Genomic DNA, 26,605 nt, shown 5'->3' with positions numbered 1-26,605 from the left:
CAAAGGGAAACTTGAAGTGGTGAATGCAGCTGCTTGTGTCAGATTTAGGGGTAGAATCTGATGTTTTCTGTGATTGGTTGTAAGTGAAAATACCTGATAAGTTTTGGTACAGTTTCTCCAGAACACTGCAACTTTTTTATCTTGATGTTTCAACAACCAAAAAAACAACTTCCTTCTAAACTGAAATCTCTTCCTGACGTGATAACGGTGCAAGTTGTAAGAATGCCATTAATGTCAATGAGTCTGGCTTTGACCCCAACCCCCTCATGGCATCCTGTAGGACCCCAGCTTGTAAAAACTCTGCAGTGTGACTGGCTGAGTGTGTGAGGAGGAGGAGGGGCTTTCATCTGTCAGCTCAGCCCCGCCCTGCTGCTCTCAGTCCGGGGTTTGGAGGCGAGGCGAGGCGAGGGGCCGCTTTCTGTGAGCCGTCGCTTCGGGGAAAAAAAAAAATCCAGGGAGGAGAGCGGTGAACATGACGACCAACATCAGGTACAAAAGCCGGATCCCGGTTAAAACAGGTGAGAATGATTTCTGGATTTATTTACTGTTATGTATATATTGAAAATGAACGTAACGACTGCTTCATGTTTCTGTCTCTCTGGGCGTCGCTCTACATCCCTGCACCTGCGCCTCCTCTTCATCCATCCTGTAATGGCCAATAGAGGACAGCACGGAGGTAAGAGACGTCATTTATTGTACTTATTTTGTATTTTTAAGTGCGGTTGAAAATGCATATTTTACCATAAGCTATTGTCAGAGTATACCGTCGCACAGCAGCACGGCAGCATCAGCTAGATTTTCATTTCAGATCTCACATATTTGCGTTTGTTTTGTCGATGTGCGCGTTTGCCTGTCAGTTCAATGAAGGCAAGATGCTGTGAGTGCGGCCGTGCCATCACTGGCTGAGCGCTGATCAGCACACTGACAGGCGGAGGAGGGGGTGGGGGGGTTGGATTTCATTTTTAGACGCATATGTGGAGCAGGCCGGCGTCACAAGAGGCGAGCAGCCAACATGGTACCCGACAGACAGCATCCTTCCTCTCCATCCTCCCCTCCGTGGCTCTCAGCTCCCTACAGAAATATTAGCGATTATCTGTCATTGAGTCGACCGATGGGCTGACCTAATTGTCAACGTTACATCAGCACGACTCACGATTACAGTCTCTGCTGTTGGGCTGCCTTCAGTGAACCCTTCCTGGTCGTTGTTCAGCTGAGAAACACAGCTGCCACATGAGCCCGCAGGGGAGGTCGCGTCTCTCATGACCCTGGCCTGGGCCTTCCTCCTCCGCCTCTTCCTCGTGGCTTATGATGGTGTCTGATGTCAGTAGAAGAGTATTTGCATGTGCTCCTGAGTGACTGATTCATTCAACCTGATAAATAGAGTCCATCAGCATCATGATTGAAGAGTGCGTGACGGAGCAAAAGTCTGAATAATAATAATAATTTGAGGGATAAAGATGAAAGAGGAGAATAATTTCTGATGCAAGAAGAACACATCTATATGGCTTTATAATAGCAATAGCAATACCCTACTTCTACACATTTCTACACATTTAACACTTATGGAACATTTTAAATTTATATATACTCAGCATGGAAGAAGTACTCAGATGTAAAATAAAAGTAATACCACAATGCAGAAATACTCGCATAAAAGTCATACATTTACATTTTTTGTTAAGTAAAAATTACAGAAGTATAAACATATTGGCATATACTTAAAGTACCAAAAGAAAAGTATGCATTATGTAGTATGTCCCATTTCAGAATAATATACTGTATATTATATTTAATATATTATAATTATTGATGCATTAATGTGTATATCATTGTAATGTTGCAGCTGACAATGGTGGAGCTGAATGTATTTACTATAGTCCATACTACTGGATAGCTTGTGAATGTCCCCTCAGGGAGCAGTGAAATCTTATATTAACCTCTAATAACACATAATTTCTTATTTGTTGATTGTATTTAGAATTATTCATCTAAATCTGCAAAGTAACTAAATATTTAAAATAAATGTGGCGGGGTAAAAAGTACAGAGTTTGCCTCTGAAATGCAACACTTGGATAAATGTACTTAGTGACTTTCCACCACTGTATGTACTGCATAAGCATTTATTTTACAGTTGCCAGTTTATTAGGTAGGCTACACCTAGCTAAAACTAATGCTGCTTAATACAACAGCCCTTAAAAAAAAAAAAAAGATTATGAAATGAATGTTATAATGATCAGTTTTTGCTTTTGTTGAAACCGTTTTAAAGAAGTGTTGATTTATTGTCATGGTCATTTTGAAAGCTGTATTTGGTGATACTGTTGAACTGGATTGTGTTACGCTGAGAGGTGATTTCTAGTCTACGCTTATTAGTATGAATGTGTTGACTAGATATTAGAAACACCTCTCAGAAACAACACAATGCAACTTGAACAGCACCACAAAATACAGCCTCCAAAATGACCAATGAATCAGCCCTTCTCTGAACTGAATATTATAACCTTCAGGAAAGAGGATTCATTGCAGGACTGTTGTGTTAGACGGTATTAGTTTTAGCTTCCCAATAAACTCAGCCCTATATTCACATTTTCAACTCTGCACCGAGAACTTCCCTGAATCAGAATAAACAAGAATAAAACATTCATATAATTAATGTTAAAATATCTGGAGCAGGTCTGTTTTGATGTGTCCTTGAGCAGCGAGACCGATCATCACAAGTAAAAGTCCTGCACTCATAATGATACTGAAAGTAACATATAGTGGTTCACTCGTGTTCAGTATTCAGATTACTATACAGCTTTTACACCTTGTGAGTTTTGTTGTTGGCTGTCATCACTTCTTCACTCCCACATACTCTACTGCATCTGATCCTGTTGGACACATTGAGAAAAATATCTCATATTCTGGACCATCCAGGCTGCGTGCGGAGGAGGAGGAGGAGGAGGAGGAGGAGAGCGAGAGAGAGGAGGAAAACACTGTAATCAGGCTTAGTATGACTGATTCAATGATTAGATCATAACTGCTGAGAGAGTTATAACTGATAATTAATCCTAAATCAATATTTTCACAATATTTCCCTCCTCTCTCCTCTTCCTGTTTCCACATCTCTCTCCCTCTCGTTGCGTTTAGCTCCCGTCACTTCCTTCGCTTTGATATTGTGTTGCCAAGCAACAGTCTTTTTTTTTTTCTTTTTTTTTTTTTTTAAATATAAATCCGTATTCATGAATTCTCTGATACGAATGTGTGGATGACACCATCTGACCTACCCACAATCCTGTGTGGTGATTATTCTGTGTGTGGGTGGATATTCACTGAGCATTTTTCATCTCAGACACTGACAGAGAAAATCCCAATCACAGATATATCAACATTTGGCAGCGACACGTCACCTTGATACAGTGATGCACTGAAGGATCGAATGACAGATGTAGCACCTCTAAAATAATAGGGTCAGCATTGTAAAAACATCCGGTCAGCAAATCAGTCTCACCACAAGGTCCATTAGTAGCTGGTTTGGAGCCATTTTTCTGAGCACTTCTCATCCTTCAAAATTCAAAACTAGTTCATTCTTGAAAGGCAATCTTTCCACAAGCTTCATTAGTAGCTTATCAACATCAGATTTGTTGCCAGGTTGTAGTTTTTTCCAAGAATCCTACAATCAGGCAAAAGAAAACATCATAGAGGAGGCACAAATACAAGCTTCTCTTCCGACTGGAGCCTCAGCAAACCAGAGCGTAATACAGCCACAAATACACTTAGCATTTACTTAATATTATATGTTTAATGCTTTATTTACTTATAGTGAGACAGTGTAACATTCAGTCACTGTAGCCACAAGCAGCAGTTACAGGATAATGGTACGTTTACATAGTCTAACAGCAGCACAATTTAACTGCTGGGCATTAAATTGAGAAAGGGGTTTTTATAGTTTATTAATTCAACTTTTTGTTTGTAAGAGGGAGAATGTGTTATTTTTGTCAGCCTTTTAAGAGATATCCATTCTCTGCTGTTCCTCGTACTTACTCTCTTTGGTTGGTTGCATGTTTACAATCTGCGTCAAGTGTCTGTGAAGAAAACGTGTCGTGAGTTGTACAGATGCAAAACACTCACACAAATGTGTGATTTTGGCCAAAATAAACAAAATTTACTTGGAAAAAAAAACCTGGATTGCAGCTGAAAATTAAAAATTGCTCATGTAACAGTGTCAGGTGTAAAGGCACCGCTTTCTGATGAGGCACTTTTTATCAAGCATTTATAAGTGGAACTCAACAGCTTTATTAATTATTGATAGTTAATTCATTAATGTTTAATATATCAGTTGTGGGTCTAAATCAAAATCATTTTAATATCAACTTATTAACATTCACAAGTACAGACTTTATGGTTTGTAATATTTATTATTAACATTTATAATTACAAATGAGTCACTAACTTTTACCTTAGAGAGTGAGAAACCTGTCACCCTTATCATTACTATAACTGCAGACTAGACGGCTCATTAGAAAGTGGGACAGTCATGCTGCCAGAGAGATGTTTCACTAACCTAAAACCTAAAAGTTGCCGGTTATAACTTTCTTTCGAATAAAGCGTGCATTATTAGAAAGTGGTGCCAGTTTGCAGGTCATCTTGTGGAAACATTATCACACCTTGTTGTCATCTCTGTCTTGAGATGCCACGAATGTCAAGATGAAACAGGTCATCGACACATTACACACCGATTTCTCCCCCTTCAGCAAAGAACAACAGATGTTGAGTCAGATGCATTTGCGTCCGAGCACATGTGTCACTTCACTTCAGACCCTCCCTTTACTCTCCCTCTTGGTCTTTAAACACACTCTCGCTGCCACAGATGGGACTGTCACCGGCTCCCAGTGAGGACCAGATGCAGAGCAGGAGTAGGCGCGTCTCGGGGGGGGGGGGGGGGGGGGTATTGAAACTGGGGATTTGAGCCCCCTGACATTTTTTCATTTTAAAGCTGCAGCCAAAAGCAGGTTCCAGTCACCAGAGTGTTGGTGCTTCTTTTAAGTTGCTTTATGGTTGCAAAATTATGTTATTCCACATTTTCAGACACTGTCACAGTTTTAGTGTCAGCTTGTTCAAACTCTTCACTGAAGCTATGTTTTGTTTACAGAATGAAATATTTAAAAATCCAACACTTTTTTTTAATAATCTAATTATTCCTCATTTTGTACACAGTCGACCCACCCTTTACCCAGATGTAAAGTAAAGTCTGTTTGGTTTAAACACTTTACAGCATCAGTTTGTGTCGACTGAACAACCAGCAGGTCACTGCTTGGATGAATAAATAAATATCTCACTTTTTATTAACAAGTTTTGTATTAGTTTTGATGCAGGACATGATTCATAAACCATTGGGGTTTAGTAAAGCAGAAGAAAAGCAACAAATGAGTCTTCAGTGGCATAAAATAAGAGTATAGGCCAATAGAAATAGTATACAAATAAAAATAATTGAAATTTCAACTTTATTTGGCCTTATTGTGTCTTTATGCCCTCTTATCCCTGTTCTGCTTTATGAGAGCCTTTGAACATTTTATCATCTAAATGAAAGAGGAAATATCTGGAGAAGGGAGGAAAGACAGAAATCAAAATGAGGAATAAGAAACAACAAACTTGTTAGACAGGTAGATGAAACTTTTTACAGCAGAATCGCACACGTGAGATGCAAGAATCAAAAGACACTAAATATACAGCCCTATATTAGACCGCTCTGTGTAATCCTTCTGCCTGTTAACATAACATATGACACACAATAATCCAATAAAAACACTGTGAACCCTTAAAAACATATAGGATAAGGCCCCCTCTGTCATATTTGAGTGTGTGTGTGTGTGAGTGTTTTTCCTCTGTGACAGTTGGTATCTTTGTTCTTGTTCAGGTGTTTGAGCAGTTTCTTCCCTGCAGTGTGTTCATACGCACATACTTTGATTTAGTCATGCTGCAAACATGCAAGAAATGCCAGTTATCCAGTAGAGAGAGAGTGTCTCTCTCTCTCTCTCTCTCTCTCTCTCTCTCGCTCTCTGTGTGTAGTTGCCTTGTACCTGAAGCAACTCAACTCCTTTTCTTCTCTCATGTACATCCTGGGTTTCATACATAACAGTGCAGTGCTCATCATGTCTCGGCTCTGCGTTTTCAAAAAGCTTTTGTGGAGTGACTGGAGGCTGACCCAGATAGTGTGATTCCTTGAAAAAACCTTTTTAAGTACTTGGTTAACCTTGATATGTTTGGGATTACAAGTTCTTTGCTGTTTCCAAAGAACTTGGGAGTCTGAGCAGTAATCCAATGAAACAAATGAAGAGAATTAAAATTATTTCATAACCGTTCTCAGTGAAATTAAGTGCAAAAAATCTGAATTACTCTTTTATTAATTGCATACAAAGATTTTTTTTTCCTAGAGAACACTGAACCTTTCATTTAATTCTTATTGAAGCATAAGGTTGGTGTTATTCTGTATTATTGAGATTGGAAGTTTGTTCTTGGCCTTGGAAGCAGTTGACAAAAGAAAACAACTCAAAGTCCTCTTACTAGCTTGTTGTGGGGCTTTCGACGGCATCACATGGTCTTCAGCAGATTGAGTTTGTGCAGTTTTGATGGAACGGATTTCTAAAATGTTCCTTGATTTTGAGCACCCTCCGGACTTCTTCTCGTTCATGCTTGAAATTTGTGTTGACAAAAAAAGCCAGTAAGTGGACCTTGAGTTCCGATTGTTTTGCTAACTGCTGTTTCCACGTATAAATAAAAGAGCCATGAGGCAAATAATATACACTAGTACTAAACACTAACACACAAACTAACAAATATTCAAGGACAGTATTACTGTTTAGCTGCTGAGTCAGCCTTTAGCCACTAATTATAAAACAATCTACGGTGCTCATGTTCAAGGAAAAACATGTCATCACTGCAACGTAGTCTAGTTGAGTGATGTGTTTCTGGATGATTGCGCAGCTCTGTGGCACAGAGGAGTAAGATATATGGAGCTTATACTACTTGTTTGTGGGATTCCTTTAACTTCCATCCTTCCTAAACACTTTCTTTTACCTCCTGTCCTGACAACATTTAGCTGACTCAATACTCCTCCTAATTGTTCATGGATACCATTCAAGGTTATAGCCATGCTCTCACAAGTGTCCATTGTCACTGAATAGGCGGACGCTAAAACTGGCCTCCGATAGCCAAGTGTTCTTCAGTGAAGCAATTTTATTGTTGCCTGAGCAATTACATGCTGTCAGATTAGCATGTTTAAGAACCGAGTGCACACAGGCCTTTGCATCTCCCAGGAGAGAAAACACAAGAGGAGGGGGGAGGCCAGGGGCTCAGGGTCCACTTATGTTGTTTTTATACCCCTCTCCTTCTGTCCCATTCACCCTCACCCCTCCAATCACCCCCTTATCTCTCCCTCTTACCCTCTCTTGCCTCACTTGCTGGTCGGCAGGCAACAACTTAGAGGAAGCATTCAGGGTTAATGGTGTGAAAGTGTCAGCTGGACGGCTGGGAGATGCAGAGAAGTCATCAGTAAAGGTCACCGCTCTTTAATGCTTGATCGCAGGCCGCCTGGCTGACTTACGCTGGGGACACACCACATGATTTTAAGACCAGTTATTACCACGATTTGACCATTTGATGACTGATCTTCAAGATCATGACCAGTCCGCTCTGTTCTGAGGTAGGGTGGACAGTAACTCGCACATGTTCCCCTCAGGGTGATTTGTATTAACTTCCAGTTCGGTAACTTTTTGCTGAAACTTTTCCGCATTCTGACTAAACTAAGATGGTGAAAATGGTAAACATTCAACCCTGTCTCCTAGAAAAAACATTTCTTTACAAGTGACCTGCAACAGCAAATACATTTCGGAGAAAAACGTAATCCTGTAACATATTTTCTTCTGTACAAAGCACACAACTGTCACACCAGAGACTGGGTTACGCATTCAGAGTCCTGTCCGTGGTTAGGTTTCAACAACAGAAGCAGCAGGTTACTGAAAAGATTGTGGTTTCGGGTAAATGTAAATAGATATGTTGTATCTGGCGTCACTGTGAGGTTTTTCTTTATTAAACCAAACAATCTTTCCTGTAACCAAGTGACGTCAGTGCCCATAAAAAAAGTGTAGCCTAATAATGCTGTACTCACTACAAATAGATGTTGTACTGCAAGGGAATCAAATAGTTGTCTGTGAACGTTTTACTGATATGGTCAATATCAGCGTATTTGCAACTTGCCAGATAGAGAAATGAACAATATTTTCTATATCCATTAATAGAAAATCTTGATCCAGTTGCAATTCTGTTTCCCAGGAAACAATTTTGCTTTTGCAGTTTAGTTGTATCGAAATGTAATTTGTATAGTGACTGGTCATCGGTGACTCGTGTTTGTATTTGTATGAGTATGTTAGCTTGAGTATTTAGCTCAAAGCACATCCCCACAGTCACCAGCATGGTAGTAGACCTACAGTAATTCACTTACATGTTCACTTATAGAGGTTTTATATCATTTTTTTAATCTGTTCCTTTTAGGAGGCCAAGAATTGCATATGAAATCTTTAAAGTGAGATTTTAACTTGAAATAACACCTTCTTCCTTGCTAAGAGGAAAAGTTGAATTTATAAGGAATGAAACACGTCCTTCTGCGACTATTACGCTACTTTTTAGTGCTAACGCTGACCTTTTAATGTTATTTCTACTAGAGGAAGATAGTTCACCTGCACACATTAGGACACGTCACCATGGATACTATACATACATTATCTTGTATAAACAACCTTAAGCAGTGATCCTGTCTGAGGTGATCCTGTAGTTTGAACAGAAATCTTAACCCAGTGTGTTTAGCTGTGATAGTCTGAAAACGGCGAGTGTCTGTGCTGTGGTGTCTTATCACTTGAAACTCCTCGGCAGTGGGGAGTGACGGGTACGCTGCTGGAACAGGCTCATTTGGATTATGTCCTGTATGTGTGTGTAACTGTATTGTGTGTTTGTGTGTGTGTGTGTACCCTGGCAGTGGAGCGGACTGCTGTGGGCTTTTGAGAGTCGCTTCCTTTAAGTCTACATCTTTGTATGAACTGAGAGGAAGAAGCTGAGCGCTGCCTGCTGATTGAGTGGCTGATCTCTGGACCTCTGCCTCTGCACCACTGTCCAACACACTGACTGACAAACAAACAAACACACACACACAGAGTCATAGTGAAGAATGACAGAGAAGAAGTCGCTTCTTCTACTTGTTGTTAGAAGAGCAACACATTACTGAAGCACAAAGTCAGAGACCACATTGAGTTCACATGCGCATCCTGCACAATTTCCACATCTTTTCAAACATGCTGTTGTCCACATTAACAGCAGTGGGCATCAGCAGCTGGTGCAGAGTTGATCTGTAGAAGTAGTACAGTACAGTTTGTTTATAGTTGATCGAGAGAAAGTTGATGATCAGTAACAATTTACTTAATGATTAAAAATGCCAATTAAGTTTTGGTTTGTGCTTCTAAACTGTGAGGATTTTTTTGTCACCGAAAATTAGGGATGCAATTAATTGAATTGTTAAAAATTTCCCAGAGGCCAATGTGATGTCTTCAAAGGTCTTGTATTATCTGACCAACATTTCTCAGTATATGACAAAGCAAATCATAAAATCCTCATATCTGAGTTTGGCCAAACAATACATTTGAAGACTTCATCTCAGCCACAGTTTCTGTTTTCCGTCACAGTTTTCTGACAATTTATAGACTAAACAATTAGAGAAGAGGAGAAAATAGAAAAAAGAAATATAAAAACATGGACACGAAGTGAGCAAACCGGAAAACATGAAGTTATATGATCATGTAAAAGCCAAAGAGAAGAACTGAGCTCCAAGATGATTTTTAAGTTGCCCTCACACGTCATATTCTCCACATCTAGCTGGTCCTGATCCTTGCCATTAGTCGTGACTCATGGTTCGTCCTTAATGTCTCTGCACCTGCTGCGCTACGGCCCTACATACCCTCCATCTCTCTCTATCTGACCATCTGGGAAGAGCCAGAGAGGTGAGACCAAGTTACAACTTTGCCAGCGTAGTCACTTTACAGCAGCGGTGATGAGTCTGACTTTAATATAATTTACACTCACTCACATCTGGGGAACTTTGACCGTCTCCTGCAAGTTCTAAGCTCTAAGAGGAAGGAGATGTTAAAGTAGAAGTAAAAGTGTGTGTGTGTGTGTGTGTGTGTGTGTGTGTGTGTGTGTGTGTGTGTGTGTGTGTGTGTGTGTGTGTGTGTGTGTGTGTGTGTGTGTGTGTGTGTGTGTGTGTGTGTGTGTGTGTGTTTGTATATATGGGAAAAAGAGACAGCTGGCCACTGACAAAGACTGAAGGTGGGGGGTTTAGCCAGGGGGCTATTGTAATACCATTTCAAGACATCTGTTCCTTTCTTCTATTCAGATCGACCCTCCCACCCCCTCCACAAACACTTACACACTCTTTCATGTCCCTCTACAATGAAATAAACTCTTCTAGCATCAGCACCACTGTGGCTGAGAAAACCAGGATTGTTTCTTCCCTTCAAGAGACATCAGAAATCCCAAACCAGAAACTTTTTATCCTGAGCCGAGTCCTCTGTCTCCCTCCTGTGGTGTGGAGTGGGACTGTCACATCCTGTACGTGGCATCAGCACGGGGTGTGCCTAGTTTGGGAGAGAAAAGAGGAGGAAAAAAAAAAACATTCAGCTTCTTTTATTTCAAAGAGCATTTAAGCTCTGCTGCCCACATCACGTGTGAGTCGGACACACCCACACATACACACACACACATCGCCGTCACATCTGGAAGCAATCGAGTCCAACCTCTGCTATGAAATATACCTCGTTCACCTCTATATACACACACACACACACACACACACACACACACACACACACACACACACACACACACACACACACACACACACACTGTTGGAGTAACCAGAGGAGACGACATGGTGACTGATTTCCTTTACATCCTTTTCATTACAGTCTAGACAAGCGCTTCGTAAACATTTTTAAAACCAAGGCACCCCTTCGGTTAAAAGTGACACTATGGATATCAGCTACAAGATTTTATTTTAACAACCTAACAAAACAAATTGATTGATCGAGTGAGGTATCATGAAATATGTGAATTGTGTGAACATCGATATTAAAGGAATAGTTTTGGGAAACATGTTTGTTCACTTTCTTGCAGAGAATTAAATGACATGATTGATACCACACTCAGGTCTGCACAGAAAATATATTTCTATTTCTATATTACTTTTATTATAATTAATTCATGTCCAAGAAAATTAGAAAACAGCAGTTTTAAGCTGTGTTGTTGAGTCGATTTGTAGATAAACATCAGCTTCAAAATAAAATCAGTGTGCTACCAGCATGTCTTTTAGTTTGGGTTACAGGGGCAAAACTTTCCGTCATTTCTTTTGACAGTTGATACTTATTTTTTCTTATTTTTGCTATTTGTTTGTTTCTATTCTTATACTTTTCTGACATTAGTAGAGAACACAGAGATTTTCTGATTGCTGTGGACTAATTTAACTGTGTTTTCAGTTTAATTATTTCAACATTTATTTATTTCTGCTTTTTCCTACATTTAAAGATGTAACACAAAATGTCATTTGCTCTATACTTAAAAAGTTTACATGTACTTATACTGTAGTTGAGTGTTTCCATTATACACTACATTATACTTTTATTAAAAATAGACATGATGAGCTTTTAAAATACAACACTTTGTTAATGATTGAACCGGTGGCTTCCAACCTTTTCGGCGTGTGACTCTTTACAAAAGTGCAAAAGTACTCGCGGCCCCTTTTCATGTTTCAAATGTAAAAGTAAACAGCTCCACCAAAGAGACATTTCCCCTCTAAACTTTCAGATGGTTTCATTTAAGTAACAGTTTAAATAAATGAAGAGGTCAGATTATATATAATACTTCACAAAAAGACGTAGATTCGACCAAAGTACAATTTGTTTTTCTTCTTCTCTCTCCCCATTAATCATCTCACTAACCCTTGGAGGGGCCTGTCCCCTGGATTAGAAACAGATTAGACTGTTTAACTTTATATAAAGAAGTTAAAAAAGACCTACACTTCCAGCAGCTAAAGCAATAAAATGCTACTGTTGATGCATCAGTATGAGCGATCTAATCAGGTGATAATATCAGTCACAGGGGATTCTTTTTGCAGAGAGTACTTTTACCTTGAGTCACTTTGATTGAAGTACATTTTGCCGTTGATACTTCTGTAGGAGTCTGACAGCAGGATTTTTACTTTTACATGGTTTTATTGGGACTTTTCTTTTACTCAGGTATGTTTTGACTGTCACCTCATTTTTTATATATATATATATTTGGTGAAACATGAATACAAATATTAAATAAATATTTAAAAAATGGAAATGAAAAAAATTCCAGCACCCTTGGTTTCTCTTTGCTTGATGCTGAGCCACCTCTGTTCAGTTCAGCGCGCGCGCGCGCACACACACACACACTCACTAAACATCTGGATTGACAAATTAATTTACTCAATAATCTGATAATCTCACTCCACAGGCCTGTACTTGTAGCGTTTGTGTCTTAATCTGTTGTTTCGTCTGCAACTTTTGTCATAGTCAAGTTCAGACAAGTTCTTTATTGTGTCATATCTTTTAACACTGAGATCAACACAGCATCTACACTACCTGTCCATCCGTCTGTTCCCTCTCTCTCTGGTGGTCATTGCTCTCAGCACAGAGTTTTATTTTTCAACTGTCGGAGCTGGAGTGGGGAGGGGGGGGTACAAGCTGAATGAATGAGTTTCTTTTAGACTTTCACTTCTTCCATCCCTGGCTTGTTTCCTCCCCCAAATTGCCACCTCTCTCTTACTCCCTCTCTCTCCATTTCCCTCCTGCTCAGTGAGAATTCCTCCGTACCTGTCTGAACAGGGAGAGTCGGATTGCCGTAGGGCAGCGGAAAGAAAGAAATACAGACAGAAAGAGGGGCAGGGAGTAAGAGAGGAAAAGGAATCAGGGGAAAGAAAGTAGGAGGAACAAAGGCCACATATTTAAAGAGCACAAACAGGAAAGAGGTGTTACAGAGACAATTTGAGAAAGGAGAGAGAGCGAGAGACAAGTTTATCAAGGTCTTGAGTCTTCTAGTTTGCTGTATCCAGTTCTCTGCCAGGCTGTTTTTTAACTTTCTGAGACTCGTGGCTATTTTGGTGCGTCAGTGTCGGATTGGTTTAGGATGGATGCCATCATGCTGCAAGAAAAACTGGTGGAACGGCTGCTGTGCCCACGAGTGAGAACGGCTAGACAGAAGGTAAAGAGTTGGATTTATGGGAAGAAATCTGTGCAGACCAAAGAGAGGGGAAGAATATCAGGGAATTTTAAAAAATACAATTGAAAAATGTAGACACAGAGTTCAGGATTAGTTCAGAAATGCATAAACAAGAAGCCCTCACACCTGTAGACTCACTGCCAGCATCTTTTTGGTGTTATCTCTGCCTTTCTGTGGAGGTGTTTGAGCTCAGTTTGCTGTTGCGATAGTTCTTCATAGTGACGGATTTACTGTTGAGATGATTTGTCTTTCCTCCAAGTTTTTTTATGATTACTCATTGATTTATATGCAGCTTTCCTCTCTCTCACTGCTTTGGCTGTTTGGCAAGTATGTCTGCCATGCACTGATTGCACCACCTGTGGTTTTTTTGTGCGAGTGTGTGAGTGTTTGTGTGTTTTTATAAATACGATCCTCACCCGGGGGGGGGGGGCTGTCGGAAATGCCTGTGACAAGTTATGACAGCGTATAAGGACGCTGACTGCGTGTTTGACTTGTGTCTTTGCAGAGTTGAAAAAGAGCTTTTCAGGTCTGTTGAATGCAGCTTCTGTCTGTGTGTGTGAATGCTCTCTGCGGGCCTCGAGTGTGTATTTATATCTACACATGTCAGCACGTAGTACTGTAGGGTAAAGATGACGTTCTGCCAGATGCAGCAGAGAAAACCTGCCTGACTGAGAGCTACTGTCCGACACAGTGAGAGACTGGTATCCTGTGGTTCTCTTTGTGTGTTTCTCGGAGAGATTTACTGGAAAATCTGAGACGCTGGTTATTCTCAGCTGCTCAGAGAGGAATGCTGCGCACGTGTTTTTCCATGCAGTTGTAGATTTTCTGTATTATAGCTCCAGTCTGTCTGTTGTGGTAATTTTATAGCATCAGTCGCTGCCAGATCCATTTCGTCTTCAGAGCCCTATTACAGTTATTTGATTATTTGGCTTCTGTTTTTAGGCTGCTGTCTTTTGATGCTGTACAGTAGAGCTGAAACAATTTGTCGATTATCCAATTAGTTGAATTAATTAGTAACTTTTTTTCTTTATAATCAATTAATTGTTGAAATCATTTTCGAGGAAGAGTGCCAAATATTCTGTAGTTTCTCAAATGTGAGCATGTGCTGCATGCAGTGGTGGAAGAAGTACTTTACTTTACTTTCATAATATCGCAGTGTAGAAATACTCAGCTACAAGTAGAAATCCTGCATTCAGTAATTTACTCAAGGAAATGTACAAAAGTATGAGCATAAAAAGCAGCAAATATTCCCGAATGAGGAACTGTAAATAGATCATATGTTTGCATGAAAAATGGTTGAAAAAGTTAAGCAATTATCGAAATAGCTGCCAATTATTCTCTGTTTATAACTGTCCAATATCAAGTACATCAGTTGCATCAGTGTCACTTTCTTCCACAAAGCTTTAATCTCTTTCTTCTTTTTTCTGTCCCAGGAGAAACAATATGTGGGTTTTGCCACTCTGCCCAACCAGGTCCACAGGAAGTCTGTGAAGAAAGGCTTCGACTTTACACTGATGGTGGCAGGTCAGTTTGTAGCTGCAATGAATGTGCAAACATGACAGAAAACCTTTGTTAAAACTGCTACTGATTTAACGTTATGGTCGCTCTGGAGGGGCGTTTCTAATATTATTCCCACCTTCATTGAAATGAATGTGGCGGACAAAATATTAGAAACAATATAATGCAACAGCAGCAGAAGCTGCAGCCTCTGAAATGACCATAAAGTTGAATCAACACCTCTCTGAAACAGTTTCAACACAATCTGATGGATTTGTTGCAGGGCTATAAGGTTAGCTTTAGCTAGGTCTACGTAAAAAACTGGCAGCTGGATTATGTCATTCATGTTGTTAGATATTCACAACACATTATAATTATCGGTCTATCTGTGTTGCAGGAGAGTCCGGTATGGGTAAATCCACCCTGGTCAACAGCCTGTTCCTCACAGACCTCTACAAAGACAGAAAGTTACTGAACGCTGAGGGTGAGTCTTCATGCTATGTATCATCTCTCTGTATCAGTCATGCTGAATGCACTGCTCTGTCAAAAGCCCTCTGAGGTCTGGTATTTATGTAACACAGACCCTTACTGTATATTTAATCAGGTCACGTAGCTGCGGTGATGAAATCTAGTTTCGTTTCAGACTTTTGCTCAGAATAAGATACTGTAAGTCTGCGGATATTTGATATTTGTCTTATTGTTAGTGCAGTAAATCCTAAGAAAAGACCAACATGAACAATGAACTGATCCTGCTAATGAGTTATTCTTGTGCCATATGGGCTCCATTGTTATCTATAAATTATTAAAAACACACTGGGGTGAGATTATGAACATGAGCTCTGTAGTTTATTCTGAGTCAATCTCATACACACCAACCTGCTGCTGTTAATACTCAGTAGCTCGACTAGCCAAGTTTGTGTGTAAAGTCACTGCTAACTTCTTATTGACTACACACTAATTTCAGACCAGTTATTCCCTAAAAACGAATAGCTAAAGCTAATAGAGATTTTAGAGACGTGTAAACCTGTTGCAAGGAAAAATCGGTGGCCAATCCTGTGACTGTAGGTATGACTTTCAAGTATGCTTGTATTCAGAGTTACTCAGTCATTCAGTCGAACCATTCTTGCAAATGGTTTTGTTATTTGAAGTGTATTGTGTTTTCCCAGCGAGATGTAATGTCAGATTTTCCCAGTTGGTCAGATTTATTTGATATTATCTTAACTTTTTTTTACTAAATGGCTAACATATTAGCAAGCTAACGCTGGTTTTTATCAGTTGGTTCGGTTAGCAACGCAGCAGTTACACCTCACACTTACACAGTGTAAATCTCTACGCTGTAGCTCGTTTCTGTGGTGCAACCTTTTTTAATTTAGTTAAGTATAAACATGATATAACAAGGATAAGTTTGAACGTATGAACAGCTGTGCAACTTCCTGGGAAGCACCAAACATGTATTAATCCATCACTGAAAATAGTCTGTCAAGTGCCCTGTTTAGTCCTGTTTGAGTAGTGTCTGCTAAAAACAGTAATACAGTACCAAATACAGTGACCAGCTGTTTTAGATTTTTGTTTTTTACATTAAAGTATATATTCATGACCTGTTATTTGTAGTCTTGTCGTGACCTGTTGTACCTTCAGTAAGGGGCTGAGAGCGACAGACGAGAGCGACAGACAAGAGCAGAAATTAGAAAGGATTGAGAAGCATTGTTGACTTTGGTCTTTTCATGTTTACAGTAACAAAAATATAGAATATCAAGAGGCGTATCCTTTTGTCAAGCAGCTTTGTAATAAGTTGAAGAATGTCCATAAATCATGCCACTCTTGCTTAAGGGAGAGAAAAGCAGTCAAAAACCCTGAATGACTCCATCAGGGCTCATTTTGCACCGTTCACTGGCTTGTTGGACATTATCCCTGACCTGCTGTTTCAGCTGTTTCACCTCATTTTCTCTCTGTCACTAACTTTCTTACTCCTTCTCTGTGTCAATGCTCTTCAGAGCGTATCAACCAGACAGTGGAGATCATCAAACACACCGTAGACATCGAGGAGAAAGGAGTCAAGCTCAAGCTGACCATCGTAGACACTCCGGGGTTCGGAGACGCCGTCAACAACAACGAGTGGTGAGCTGGAAGACCTGCTGCTCTTGTGCCTTTGTGCCTGGTGCGGTTTGCTCGCGTGAATTCACAGTGCCTGGAGGAGCTGCTGATGTAGTGTGTGTGTGTGTGTGTGTGTGTGTGTGTGTGTGTGTGTGTGTGTGTGTGTGTGTGTGTGTCTGTGTGTGTCTGCGTGCATGTTTCTGTGTGTGTTCTAGCTGGAAGCCAATCACAGACTACATAGATCAGCAGTTTGAGCAATACTTCAGGGATGAGAGTGGGCTGAATAGAAAGAACATCCAGGACAACAGAGTGCACTGCTGCCTCTACTTCATCCCTCCATTTGGCCACGGGTAATAACACACACACACACACACACACACACACACACACGCACACACACACACACCCACACACAGAGTCTGAAGTCGGTTACTAGGTGGAATAGCACATCCTGACAGTGATGACAGATGCAGGGAAACAGTTCACCTTTTACTGCAGATTTTCCTCATGGAGTGAAAAATGAAAACTGCTTTGATTTGGAGTCCGTACATAACTTTACTCTCCTGCTCACTCTGGCTTTTTTTTCTCCACAGGCTGCGTCCGGTGGATGTCGAATTCATGAAGGCTCTGCACGAAAAAGTGAACATAATTCCACTTATTGCAAAAGCTGACTGCCTCACGCCCAACGAGATAAAGAAGCTCAAAGACCGAGTGAGTCCCAGACCTGGAGCTCCACAGTGAATTCAAGATGTTTGCTGTGTGTAGTCGGATCACTGTAACACTTCCTCTGCTTTGTCTTTGTGTGTGTGTGTGTGTGTGTGTGTGTGTGTGTGTGTATGTGTGTGAATGTTTGTGTCTAGATACGAGAGGAAATAGACAAGTTTGGGATCAAAGTCTACCAGTTCCCTGAATGTGACTCTGATGAGGATGAAGAGTTTAAACAACTGGACAAAGAGCTGAAGGTGAGTTTGGACCTTCAGACACCCGTTATGATAATTGACTGATTCACTGTGACAGGAAGTGACTGTACCTTTGACTGCAGATTGTGAATTTGAAATTGGTTAACAATAGGCTCTTTATCTTATGGGTTTCATTTTATTTTGCTGCCCTGTTGTAGCATCCTGTAACATGATTTTGTTTTTTATTTGCGCTACTAAAAAGATATTATTATTGTCATTATTATTAATGGAATAAACATTTAGATTTAGAATGATATGACCTAACATTGCCGTCAGCTTGATTTACTGATATTTGTCTCAATGAAAATTTGATTTTTTAATTGCCTTTTTAGTCAAATAACAGTAACATGGTTGTGGGAGATATGGGATGTGACCGCACCAAAAATTTGTTCATTCTTGAAAACAATCTTAACTTAGGGTCTCCTTAATGTCTTTGCCCAGGACTTTCAACCCATGGTCTTCCTCAGCAGGGTGTGAAACATCATAACATCAAACAGTGTCAAACTTTTAAGGAAGACCAGGAGATGAGATGGAAAGCTCACTTACATTTGAGTTTCCTCAGTTACTACTAGTGCTAAATGCAGATTTGTTGTGCTGAGATTTTAAGATGTAAATATTATACCTCCCCTCGGTACAGTGAAGGTGGACAGAGTTTTGTTTTTTGCTCCAGACATGTGAGAAACAGAAACATGTCTTTGTCCCCATTGCACTGGATAATCCACAGGCTTCACTGTGAGCCACTTTCACAGGGATTTAACCTTTGGTGGAAAGCAGTTGTTGTGAAAACGAGGTCTGTGGATTATCCAGAATAAAGGCTTCAGTATGTTTCAAATCACCCATGTCATACCATTGTGTTTACATGTGTACTGAATGACCTCAGACAAAGACGGGGCAAAGAGTCCAGCCGTCAACAGAGTTCTGTGTCCCTTTTATTTCTTATTCTGTGTTTATTGAACAAACGAGCAGAACAGTGAAGACTTCAGAAAAGTCTCTGCTGTGTGATGGAAGGTAGTTTTGTGAAGAACATAAATAGGGACCTTGAGTTCAAACCATGGCAAACGCTGCTTGAAGCGGACATGATCGTTGGATTATCTATTTTGGATATTAAAATAAAAATAATGTCAACACTGCTGTTGACGGTGCTGAAGTTTCACACGCTGTTAGTCAATCTGACAGACACATTGTTTGAAGCTGACTGAAGAGGCCTTCACTGGGGCACTATGTCTGGAAAGAGGAGTTGAGTTAATTTATTCACTGCTTTGTTTAACAAATTATATTTTCCTTCAGTGTATTGAGTCGGATGCAGAAATCTCAGAGATCTCAAAACCTGGGCTCATAAAACTAGATTTACTTACATGGCTGGAGAACATAGGTTAAGAGAACATGGATAACAGTTGTGCGCTCTTAAATTGAAGCATAGCAGCAGCAGCTCACAGGCGATAAATGATGTTCATGCTTGTGAATCCACTGATCCGCTGGGAAAATCAGTACTGAGAAAAAAAACAACAAACAGTGTTTTACGTGTCTCAACAATTACAGTCACGCTTCTCTTGAGCTGCTCGTTGTCCGTTTGTGAATGTGTATCAGGGCACAGCTTGCTCACTCAGCTTTCTCCGGGTAGATAAGTGTTAAAAATAAATCCGCCCTCATGTCTCTGTGCAGGAGTGCACCCCGTTCGCTGTGATTGGCAGTAATACAGTGGTGGAGGCTCGAGGGCAGAGAGTGAGAGGAAGACTGTACCCCTGGGGGATTGTTGAAGGTATGTTCATGTGTCGTCTGTCTTTGCAGCTCTCATCGGCCTGAGTGCAAATCAGACACCGTTTGAAATGTCACAACTTACACATATACGTGTTTCTTTGCTCAGTGGAGAACCAGTCGCACTGTGACTTTGTGAAATTGAGGAACATGCTGATTCGGTCACACATGCACGACCTGAAAGACGTCACCTGCGACGTCCACTATGAAAACTACAGAGCGCAGTGCATACAGGAGATGACCAGGTATGTCTGAGAAATAAAATGGGTGCGAGGCTGAAATGTTTTGTAAACATAACTGCTGACATATACAGATTTCAATACAGATTTGTCTGTTTTTCCCCCCCCCCCCCCCTCTTTTCATCTTCTTCTTCTTCTTCCTCTTCTCTCAGTAAACTGGCTCAGGACAACCGGATGGAGAGTCCCATCCCCATCCTGCCGCTGTCCACTCCAGATGTGGACACGGAGAAACTAATCAAAATGAAAGACGAGGAGGTATGACACAGTTTTTTTAGAGGATGGAACTGTTGTTTTTGTGAATGTGTCTTGCCTCTGATACCGCTGACACGTAATAAGGATTAGTCTGTGCTTCAATCCCTGCACCTTTCACCTGTTGAAACACATTGTCCCACCCACTTAGGCCTTCGTGGTGCGACTTCAGGTGTGTTTTGGTCTCAGTCAAATTATGCCTTGTTTGAAATCTCTAGTTCTCCTGAGCCTATCTGTGCAAAGCATTTTGGGATCTTCATATAACTGCAGCAGCGGTGGCCACAGAATTGGTTCAGACTTGTGTGTGCGGCTCCAAAGTGTTTTCCACAAAAAACCTAAAGCATGTCCTCTCAGAGGAGAACAGGGTTAGGACTGTGTTATTTTTGGGCTTGTGCACAGAAACGGGGAGTGTCTGTTATCAGGTGAAAAACTCCCTTATGAGCCTCAGAGGTTGTACCTCCCTGTCTCAGTAACTGCACAGTTGGCTGCTGACTGTACAGAGGAATGATTGCATTGAATTCATTCACCACTTTTCATGTAGTTTGAACTCATGTCTGTGTGTTTAAGTATTGAAGCTGGTGTCAGGAGCTGTTTAGTTTAGCTTAGCATAAATGCTGGAACAAGGGGGAAACAGCAAGTCTGGGTCTGTCTAAAGCTGATAGATCTGCCCACCAGCACCTTTAATGTTCACTAACTAACATGTTATATACAAAAACATTCATTTGTGGTTTTAGCAGAAGGGAGGTTGAGATGTTTCAAACCTTTGTAGCTGTACAAAGAGAATGTAGAAAGAGGCCTTTAAGAATACGTGCTGCAGAACTGACATCCATTTTTCACTAGACACAAGAGCCACAAGGTTGCAGGTGCATGAAGTAATGCAATATGCATTATCTCCCAATATGTTGATCTTTTCCTTTAACTCAACAAACAACAACAACAGACATAGTACCAGTGCAAATATGAAAGATCTAAGAGAGCTTTAAAAAGATAAAATACGTTTCTTCTTCTTAAATAATGGCATGAAGCATGAAATATCTCCTGATGTGTAAAGAACTACCTCATAACGTCTGAACGCTTCATTTGTGTCTTCATGTTGAAACGCTGTTAACTCTTAAAACCAGTCATGATGTACATGCATGAGTTTAACCCTCCTAACGTTCGTCTCCGCCTGCAGCTGAAGAGGATGCAGGAGATGCTGAATAAGATGCAGCAGCAGATGCACGAGAAAGACCAGTGACGTCTCCCGGAGCAGAGCAGAGCTCCGGCGCCACCTGCTGTTTCTCCCCTGAACGACAGTGAGACCTTCAGCCATTGAACGATGGATATCATGTGTTAGTGGCAACTCTGGCTGTACATTTATCTTCAGTTTGGTGCTTTGTATAGTTCGTCTGCCTGGAAGGTTGTTTTGTCAGAGGGTTTTTTTTCTCTGAAACTATCCGTTTGCCCACTTTGAGCCCCCCCTGCTGTGGTTTAACAGTCTTAACATATATAATATTAATGCGTAATTTAAATTACTCAGTGTATCTAATTTATAAATGCAATGCTAGACTTTTTGGATATTCCGTCAGGGTATGAACATGTGTGCTATGAGATGTTTTGTAAAGAGATTTAGGTTCTTGGTGATGTTTAGGTTTGAACATGGATATTGTTTTTTATTATGTTTTTGTGTGTGTGTGTCTTTGGGTGTGCGAGTGTGTGTATTACATAAAATTCCCTTTGATATCACCAGGTATCCGTCCATAAAAGTCCCATTTGTTTGACAAAGCTACCACAGTGACTTTTTTTTTTTATTAAAACCCAACTTTTGCTCTTGTTTGTTTGCTCTCTGATCCTCATAAATACCTTCATGTAACATTTTTTTACATATGGCAAGTCAAACTATCCTCTTCCAGCAATTTTATATGTGCTGGCTGAGCTGAAAATGCACTTATTGCCAGTGGCTAACTGTGAATGGAGAGCCTTTGACATAATGAGAGGGTTGGTGCATGCGCAAGCATGCTGCCATTACTCATATCCGCTAACTGCTGTCGGCCTATTTTTACTGCTTTATAGCCGATGCCCTGTGCTTGTATTAAAATGCGTCATGACCTACAGTATGCTTTGTTGCCACTATGAGATGGTAAAAATAGATCAATAATGAGGAGTAAATGCTGTGTTTCTGCTTCTGTTTTAAATCCCCCTCTCCTTGGAAGTAAGTTATGCCAGTGAAGATGTGTGTCCTGTTTGTGAGTCTGTGTAGCTTGAGCGCGCGTGCGTGCGTGCGTGCGTGTGTGTGTGTGTGTGTGTGTGCGCGCGTGTGTGTGTATGTGAGAGTGTGTGAGAGTGTGTGTGCGTGTGCGTGCGTGTGCGTGTGCGTGTGTGTAGACTCTGCTGATGCTGAGGAACAGTACATATTTTGCCTGAAGGCTGTGAGCTCAGCCTGTGCCCAATTTATATAAAGGTGTGACAAATAAACCCTTGTTTCTCGTCAGTCTGGTTTCACTGCCTATCTATTGTCTCTCTGAACTTTATGGTGTCGAACATTAAGTTCCAGTGAGCGCAGCATGACATGTTCTGTCACTTCCGGATATCAGAGTCTGAACAGCAGAGCTCAGAGCTGGAGCCTCTGCACGAACATTATCTGCTGATTCATGTTTATCTCCTGCAGACATTTTTCCTCTGCACTGCACAATGCATCTTCTCCCTGCCAGTCAATGCAGATACAAGCAGAAATAACATTCATATGAACAGTGGTGGAAAGTATCAAAGTGCATTTACTCAAGTACTGTACTCAAGTACAATTTTGTAGTACTTGTACTTTACTTGAATATTTCCGTTTTTTGCTACATTTAATTTCCACTCCACAGTTCAGAGGCCAGTATTGTACTTTTCACTCTGCTATATTTATTTGATGACTAGTTACTTTGATTTAGATTATTAATGCAAAGCATAATCAACAAATAACTTATGATGTACTGTTATAGGTTAAGCAGGTTAATATTATCCAGATCTTTAAACATGAATGTATCAATAACTATAATCCAATAATATTATTCTATACTTGAGTAAATGTACTTGTGTTGTTATAATTTGTTGTTATTCTGCAGGTCTGTAATTTCTCCTGGTAAAAGTCTCTTGAAAATAACTATGTCATTTTGTACTTATTATAGGTAAAATAGAAATGATTTTTGAAATAACTGCTCCATTTAAACCCAAGTTAATATTCAATCATTTAATCATTTATTATTGGAAACTTCGTTCTTTTATATATGTTGAACTGTGTGCTTGTCGAAAGACAAATTTCACATTTAATTGCATGTTTCCTTGACCTGCTGACTAAACCATTCATTATATACATTAGCAATTAACTGGGAGTTTTGTCTCTGTTTTACCTTTATTTGGTACCAAATTAAATTTTTCTTTCCTATCAAATGTTCTAGCAAATTATTAGGAAATTAAGGACCCATGAATTTAAGTTACTGAGGCACTTTCCATATCCTTGTGCGTGTACTGTACATGCGTGTGCACAGGCATCTGTGTGTATTCATATTTGACAGAACTTCTTTATCAGTGAGTGCCAGCTGGAGGTACACACATTATCTCTCAGAGCGACAGTAAGAAACGCAGTCCTCTCTTGAAGACACACTCAGCACTGAAGGTAAGTCCCTCTCCTCTGACCTTGTCAAGACTCCTCTGTTCTGTAGCTTTCATCATATTATTTTATTATTATACACTAAAACAGGATGACCTTTGACCTACGTTCTTGCTCTCAAAATATCCTGGCAATTAGAAAGCGGTAGACTGCATGGTCTGACCTCAAGGTACTGACATCACAAAATTGTGGGCATGAAGGGAAGCAGAAGGGTTTTTACTGTCAATGCACTGGACTAACAAAACAGAGAAAAGAATATGTGTTGTAAAATGGACAATTTGTGCTTTTTTTGTTTGTTTTTTGTTGTTATATGAACCCATAATGCTGTAATAATACTATGTTTTATGAAAGTGTTTGATTCTAAACTTGTGGTACTAAAGTGATACTATAAACTAACTATAAACTAGTTTTAGTAAATTCAGTAGTTCAATGTACTCAATGTACATAGAGTGACCAGAATAATTTCCCAATAATCTGCACACTCTAACAGTCTTTGAATTGTAACACTACAGTCATCTTATTACTGCAGGACTCTTGTTGGATTGTATTAATTTCTATTTTCACATAATTTTAGATCCAAACAGAGAACGCATGTCCATTAATACACTTTGCTATATTTATTGACTTGCATGGCAGTTATCATTTAAGGGTTTATGTTTTTACAAACGTTAATGTTAGGTTACGTTTGCATATTCCTTCCAGTAACGGCTGAATGGTCTTTTTGTCGAAGCCTTGAGTTGATACTCTGCAGTGAATAGCCAGACACTAGATGTGGGAGAAGTTGTAATGTTCCTGTGCCTACACCCTCAAATGGTATCTGCCAAATATTTCAACCTTCAAGACATAAAAAATGGCTGCTCACACACAATGCAACTAATCAGAGGTGACTTGGATGAATCTCCTCTCCTGTCCTCCTCTCTCTCCAGAGATTGGTAAACATGAAGGGACTTCTGCTCCTGTGTATGCTCCTCCTGTTTGGAGGTCAAAGGTCATCAGCGTGCCCCCACCTTTGCTCCTGTGATGGCAGTCACGTGGACTGCAGCAGCAAGTCTTTCACCTCCTCCTCGCTGCCCACCAGTTTCCCTGCTGGGACCACCGAGCTCCGTCTCCACAACAACCTGCTGACCACCCTCCCTAAGGGGCTCCTGGATGATCTGACCTCCCTCCGCTCTGTCTCCCTTCATGGTAACCCCTGGGTGTGTGACTGTGGCGTCCTCTACCTGCGAGCCTGGCTGCTGCATCACCACGCCACCGTCACATTGAAAGTCAACTGCAGCTCTCCTCCCGCATTGAGAGGGCGGCTGGTGATGTACTTAACCGAGGAGGAGATCCTGGAGTCCTGCCACTACTGGTACTGTGACCTGGCTTTGGCCTCGCAGGTGTGTCTGTTTGTGTTCGTGTTGGTGCAGGTGGCTCTGCTGGTGGTTCTCATCGTGTTCCTGAAGAGGTTCGAGAGGCTGTCCAAGGAGGCGAGGAGAACCACAGAGGAGAGCTTCACAGCCGGGGAGAGTCTGAGGGAGGAGGAGTATGTACCTTTAAAGGACAATAACATGTGAGATGGAAAATGACTATTAGACAAAAAGAAGAAAAAGAGCTTTTTATCATCTGCACACAGAGAAAATGTCAATCAGATTACATTGTTTTTGTGTTTCAGAATATAATTTCAAAGTTAATTTTTTATGCACAAGCAGATGACACAGGAAAAACCACAATGAATAAGTAGGGAAACATAACAAATGCAGATACTTCCTAACAGGACATAAGTGGAGTGGTTTGTTAAATAATGTGAATCACTCGCGACATCACCAGATCACCACCTCCTTCCTTTAATTTCTAACTCATGTATGTCACTTATATACCACTGGAGAAGAGATTGAATAAAAATAACAAATAAAAACAGTCAGCACTCAGCACTGTAGAGTTTTGAGGCTAATACTGATATTGTCCTTTCAAAGTAAGAATTTCTATATCTGTTGGACAATGCTCATTTCATCCAGAGAAAAGGAGAGGCGCTGTAAAATGCAAAAAAGTGTGGAAATGCTGTCTATGCTGTTTTGCAGTTGTGCACAAAGAGCAAATTAAAATTTCTCTCTTTTCTGTGTTTGACAGCTTCCATCCTTTTTTCAGCGACAACATTTTTTTATCTCTGAAAACAGGAAGCCCTCTTCCTCTGTTTCCTGTGATGTATTCATTTAAAACATTAGAGAAGATAGTAAGGATCAGGATCCCTTTAGTTTGGTTAATAAAAAGTTGGGAACATTGCAGGCTTATGAAGTGTAATTTACAGAAATAAACTTGTCAGGGACCTGTGGTGGCCTTGTTATTTACCAGCCAACATATATGCTTGTTCCAATGGGCCTGAATCATAACCTTATTTCAGATGATAATATTGGTATTGCATGTTTATTCTGTGCACAGAATAGATCAACTTAGTCATGTACATATGGACAGTAAAGTCCACACACTTGTACTCATTTCACTCATTCCCAATTAATTTATTTTTGTTCACATGTCAAATATACCACATAATCATGCCACATAATGATTACAGGAAGAAACCACACAGGCCCTTTCTACCTTGACCAAAACCCATGTGGCTAAAATATCAAATTCCAGCTTTCCTTCTTCAAAGGCCCATGTGGTTGAAAAGCTGATAAATGATCATAGACGTAACAAGTAACACGTTTCCTGTACATAATCAGCACTTTGACATGTTTTTTTTTGTGGATGTGAGTCTAATCTTAACTGAAGCGTGAATGAGAAATTGTTATGTTTGAAATACTTAAAAAAATGTTATATCTGTGTAATAGCTGGCAATTTTATATGTTTTTCTAATGGCATTATATTTTTTCATTTATTTC

General features: G+C 40.3%; 2 protein-coding genes across 5 annotated transcripts; both read left to right on the top strand.

The window, feature by feature from the left end:
• Positions 1 to 394: 394 nt before the first annotated feature.
• sept5 (septin 5) lies at positions 395 to 22,380 on the top strand. Of its 3 annotated transcripts, none has more exons than XM_022766957.1 (12): positions 395 to 518; positions 663 to 676; positions 14,754 to 14,844; positions 15,215 to 15,301; positions 16,812 to 16,935; positions 17,127 to 17,261; positions 17,505 to 17,622; positions 17,772 to 17,873; positions 19,533 to 19,629; positions 19,735 to 19,870; positions 20,017 to 20,119; positions 21,288 to 22,380. In XM_022766957.1, the coding sequence occupies exons 1-12, from the start codon at positions 473 to 475 to the stop codon at positions 21,348 to 21,350; spliced, it is 1,116 nt and encodes a 371-aa protein (XP_022622678.1). In that variant the 5' UTR covers positions 395 to 472; the 3' UTR covers positions 21,351 to 22,380. The 3 variants fall into 3 exon arrangements, with proteins under 3 accessions (XP_022622678.1, XP_022622679.1, XP_022622677.1); XM_022766958.1 differs by having other exon boundaries at positions 426 to 489; XM_022766956.1 differs by lacking the exons at positions 395 to 518; positions 663 to 676 and adding an exon at positions 13,109 to 13,302.
• Positions 22,381 to 23,673: 1,293 nt separating this feature from the next.
• On the top strand, positions 23,674 to 26,587 carry gp1bb (glycoprotein Ib platelet beta subunit). Of its 2 annotated transcripts, XM_022766959.1 has the most exons (3): positions 23,712 to 23,750; positions 24,447 to 24,557; positions 24,671 to 26,587. In XM_022766959.1, exons 2-3 carry the CDS (start codon positions 24,531 to 24,533, stop codon positions 25,298 to 25,300), a joined length of 657 nt encoding a protein of 218 aa, XP_022622680.1. In that variant the 5' UTR covers positions 23,712 to 23,750; positions 24,447 to 24,530; the 3' UTR covers positions 25,301 to 26,587. The 2 variants fall into 2 exon arrangements, with proteins under 2 accessions (XP_022622682.1, XP_022622680.1); XM_022766961.1 differs by lacking the exon at positions 24,447 to 24,557 and having other exon boundaries at positions 23,674 to 23,750.
• Positions 26,588 to 26,605: the final 18 nt, after the last annotated feature.

The sequence above is a fragment of the Seriola dumerili genome, unplaced genomic scaffold, assembly GCF_002260705.1.
Source record: "Seriola dumerili isolate Sdu_G_001 unplaced genomic scaffold, Sdu_1.0 BDQW01001090.1, whole genome shotgun sequence".
NCBI lineage: Eukaryota > Metazoa > Chordata > Actinopteri > Carangiformes > Carangidae > Seriola > Seriola dumerili.
Note: the sequence above shows the minus strand (reverse complement) of the source record. Positions and strands in the feature narration are given on the sequence as shown.

Coding starts and splice junctions, on each gene's coding strand:
- sept5 (XM_022766956.1), top strand. CDS start 13,228: ATGGATGCCATCATGCTGCAAGAAAAACTGGTGGAACGGCTGCTGTGC. Junction 17,623..17,771: donor TAAAGAAGCTCAAAGACCGA/GTGAGTCCCAGA, acceptor GTTTGTGTCTAG/ATACGAGAGGAAATAGACAA. Junction 20,120..21,287: donor TCAAAATGAAAGACGAGGAG/GTATGACACAGT, acceptor CTCCGCCTGCAG/CTGAAGAGGATGCAGGAGAT.
- gp1bb (XM_022766959.1), top strand. CDS start 24,531: ATGTTCCTGTGCCTACACCCTCAAATG. Junction 24,558..24,670: donor TGTGCCTACACCCTCAAATG/GTATCTGCCAAA, acceptor CTCTCTCTCCAG/AGATTGGTAAACATGAAGGG.